At 41.0% G+C, this 3915-nt stretch overlaps 1 protein-coding gene across 1 annotated transcript; it reads left to right on the forward strand.

The window, feature by feature from the left end:
- Positions 1-2238: 2238 nt before the first annotated feature.
- On the forward strand, positions 2239-3615 carry MC3R (melanocortin 3 receptor). Its single transcript, XM_009969656.2, has one exon. The coding sequence runs from the start codon at positions 2404-2406 to the stop codon at positions 3379-3381; it is 978 nt and encodes a 325-aa protein (XP_009967958.1). The 5' UTR covers positions 2239-2403; the 3' UTR covers positions 3382-3615.
- The last annotated feature ends 300 nt before the right edge of the window (positions 3616-3915 follow it).

Below are 3915 nucleotides of genomic sequence, written 5' to 3' on the forward strand. Positions count from 1 at the left end.
AGATTAAAATTACTGCATAGGATATCGTCCTTGTAAAGGTATTATCTGGAGTTTGAATTTGAGATTCGTTGCCTTTTGGCATTAAATGATGGGTGCATGATAATAATTCTGTGGGCTCAAAATTAAACTGTAAAATATTTGTGACTTTTTGAACTGATAAACCTGTAATAGAAACCCTAAACATTAGTATACATGGCATTGCTTGGCTTTGAGTCTAAAGTACTTCTTCAAAAACATGAGTCAATGTATACAGACATCAGTGAGTGCTTTCAGAAAAAAATCAAACTAAGAAAATTCACTACAGAGATATAGTGTGAGTGAATAATGTGCAAGGAAAATCTACTTCATGCTTGCTTGTTAACATATAACTGAAAAACTGCCAGGTCTTACATAGGCTTAAAATCAGTACAATTCCAGTTAAGATCAGTTATGGTGGGCTCCGATGAGAAAAAGTAGCTGCTGGGGAGAAGGATTACTTTTGAAAGAGTGAAAAAAAAAAAAAAAAAAAGAAAAGGCACATGGAAATCTGTTTAATTCCTCCAGCAGAGATGTCTAGCTGGGCAGCTCTCCTAGTGCAGCTTCCCATGGGTGTGTGGGCCTGCTGAAATACTGGAGACAGGCCCAGCAACCCAATAATACACTGGGTCAGACCAACTCATACCACAGCTCTGGGTTCACAGAAACTGTCCATGAAGGTTACTAGAAGAATATTTGTTAAAATAGATCTGATATCAGAGCAGTCTCATGTACCCAGCATTTGCTCTTAAAAATAAAGGACTTTTCAGAGATTTAAGGGATGATGATAAAGTTCAAGAGCAGTTAGGTCAGAAGACTTCAGGCTGTTGGAGATGCTACCAAGGAAACAAGACCAATATTAAGTGTCCATTCTCATGAACTGGGCAATAGTATTGAAAAAGAAAAGAAAAATAAAAGGTTTAACTGAGTAATTGAAGAACTGTCTCTGAAACCAGATGGTTTCCCAGAGATGTTTTGGAAGTTGAATTCAGCAACAGATTAACTTCCATGTAAGTGGTTTAATAACCAGCTGAGACCTATCTCTCCCAGGATGACCCTTCCCTGACAGTATAGCATAGATAACACACTTCTGCACACAGGGAGAATGAAGAGGGGGAAAAAAGAAAGAAAAAAATCAACTTGCAAGAGCTGGTTAAGCCTTTAGGCTGACTGAGATCCTTAGGCATAACTGAAAAGTCATGACAGATCTCACAGTGTGGAGACTCACACCTGCACTTTGCTACACTTGTGAGGAAGGAATTTAGGAGCCAGCATAAACAAACAAAACCCAAACGATTTGTGGGCAAAGAATGAAATCTCTGGGAGCTAGTCTATGATGAAACCAACATTTTCTAGCTAATGACAGCCTTTGGAGCACCTCAGCAACTATAAAATGGCCATATTATTCACATCCACATCCCATCTGTGCTACAGCTCACCTTCAGGTTGTTGTCTTTAATCACAAGGTCCAAAGGCCAAGTGAACCCAGGACATCCTCAAGCGGGGCATTCTCTGGACTCAGCCAGCCCATTTGAACCAGGCAAGAGGAGCTCTGGCTCCAGGCAGGAGAGGGGTAGAGGCCAGGACAGTGTATGAGCATCCTGCCTATTGCTGAACACCCACCACCTTCAGCTGCCTGCCTCTGCTCACTCCCATGGGCAGGACCTGGCTGCCAAGAACAGGCATAAAATTATGCTGGATGAAAATCCCATTTTTCAGACGAAATTTAAGGCAAATCCATCTTGTTGGCTATCTGCAGAGGGCGCCAGACAGTTTCAGATCTGCTGGTGGAGCCAGAGGTGGGGATGCTGTACCTGGTGTTTGCAGCTGTCAGTCAGAAAGGTGCTTGCTCTCTAATGGCCAATGCTCTGCACGGAGGATTAAGTAGGAGTTGTTTTTTTCTTTCATGCATGTATAAATCCCTTAGTTCTCTTTTCTTTTCTTGACACTGAAATAGCAAGAGATACTTCACTGAGCTGCAACATACTGGCAACAAACCTGCACTGGCCCCAGCAGACAATAGCAGATGAGAAAACTCCCTGCTTTTAATCATCAGTAGAGCTAGAACCAGCAATGTACTGATGCCGATTTTTCCTTTCAGAAAAAACTGCTTGATGTCTGCAAGACTTGGAGCTCACTTTCTCATAAAGAAGAGCAGCCTGTGACTGACAAAAAACTCACTATAAATGCAGACTTTCTTATGTTTCTACTTGTAAAAGTGACTAAAAGTCCTGCTTGATTCCAACCCATGTGCACAGCAACAACTTGGAAGGACTTTTTCTTTTCTTTTTCCTCTTCTTTTTTCTTCTGTTTTTTGTTTTGTTTCGGTTTTTATCCTGTGCTCTGTCAGGTCTGTAATCTCTTGTGAATTCAAGTCCTTTGCTGACAATGAATACCACACACTTTGCATTTTCATTTCAGCCTGCGCTGCTTAATGCCACCGAAGACTTCAATGACACGATGCTGAACAACAGAAGTGGCGATGGATTTTGTGAGCAGGTCTTCATAAAAGCTGAGGTCTTCTTGACTTTAGGGATCATCAGCCTCATGGAAAACGTCCTTGTCATTCTTGCAGTGCTGAAGAATGGAAACCTACATTCTCCCATGTATTTCTTCCTTTGTAGCTTGGCTGTGGCAGATATGTTAGTGAGCATGTCAAATGCCTTGGAGACTATCATGATTGCAATCCTGAGCAACGGCTATTTAATCATTGATGACCACTTTATTCAGCATATGGACAATGTTTTTGACTCAATGATTTGTATTTCTTTGGTAGCCTCAATTTGCAACCTGTTGGTTATAGCCATTGACAGGTATATAACTATTTTCTATGCTCTCCGTTACCACAGCATCATGACTGTGAAGAAAGCTTTAACCCTGATTGTGGTCATTTGGATTGCTTGCATCATCTGTGGCATCATATTCATTGCCTACTCAGAAAGCAAAACTGTCATTGTCTGTCTCATCACCATGTTCTTTACCATGCTCTTTCTCATGGCCTCCCTTTATGTTCACATGTTCTTGTTTGCACGCCTGCATGTTAAGCGGATTGCAGCCCTCCCCGTGGATGGGGTGCCCTACCAGCGCACCTGCATGAAGGGAGCTGTCACCATCACTATATTACTTGGTGTCTTCATTGTTTGCTGGGCACCTTTCTTCCTTCACCTCATTCTCATCATTTCTTGCCCAATGAATCCATACTGCGTCTGCTACACTTCACACTTCAATACCTATCTGGTCTTGATAATGTGTAACTCAGTAATTGATCCACTCATTTATGCTTTCCGGAGTCTGGAGATGAGAAAGACTTTCAAAGAAATAGTGTGTTGCTGTTACGGCATGAGCGTGGGACAGTGCATGCTGTAAACATCTAGCTTTGTGTCGAGAATAGAGAAAGGATACACACAATAGGTGTGTAAATATATATATGTATCTAGATACATAGCAGCTCCACTTTAAAAGCAGTGCTTGAAGGAAGGGCACGGGAAAGAAAATACAACCTTCTACTTGGTGTCTTGATTCATACTTTTCAAAATGAAAATCAGATTCAACTAAATTATTTGGAATTATTTAAATAGTTGCAACAGAAGGAAATCCAGAGTGGCTTGCACAGCAGCTTAAGAAACTTAATGGAAAAATGAATCCGGAAAGGGAATGCTACCTTACAGAAACTGAAATGATCTCTCTACCATTCATTGCTACCTGTTGCTTTATCTCTATGCCACTATCAACAAGTCAGTGTTTTCTAAAAGATTCCATTAGTAACTTCTGTGGAAAGCTATTCTCTTGCATGACAAATGAAAACACTAACAGTTAACAGCATTGCTCTACACTTACTCCCATGCCTCCACCTTCTTTTAAAAGAATAGATTGACATTTATGCTGCTTGCTATAAAGCAC

This window comes from Tyto alba, unplaced genomic scaffold, assembly GCF_018691265.1.
Source record: "Tyto alba isolate M040663 unplaced genomic scaffold, T.alba_DEE_v4.0 Super-Scaffold_33, whole genome shotgun sequence".
Taxonomy (NCBI): domain Eukaryota; kingdom Metazoa; phylum Chordata; class Aves; order Strigiformes; family Tytonidae; genus Tyto; species Tyto alba.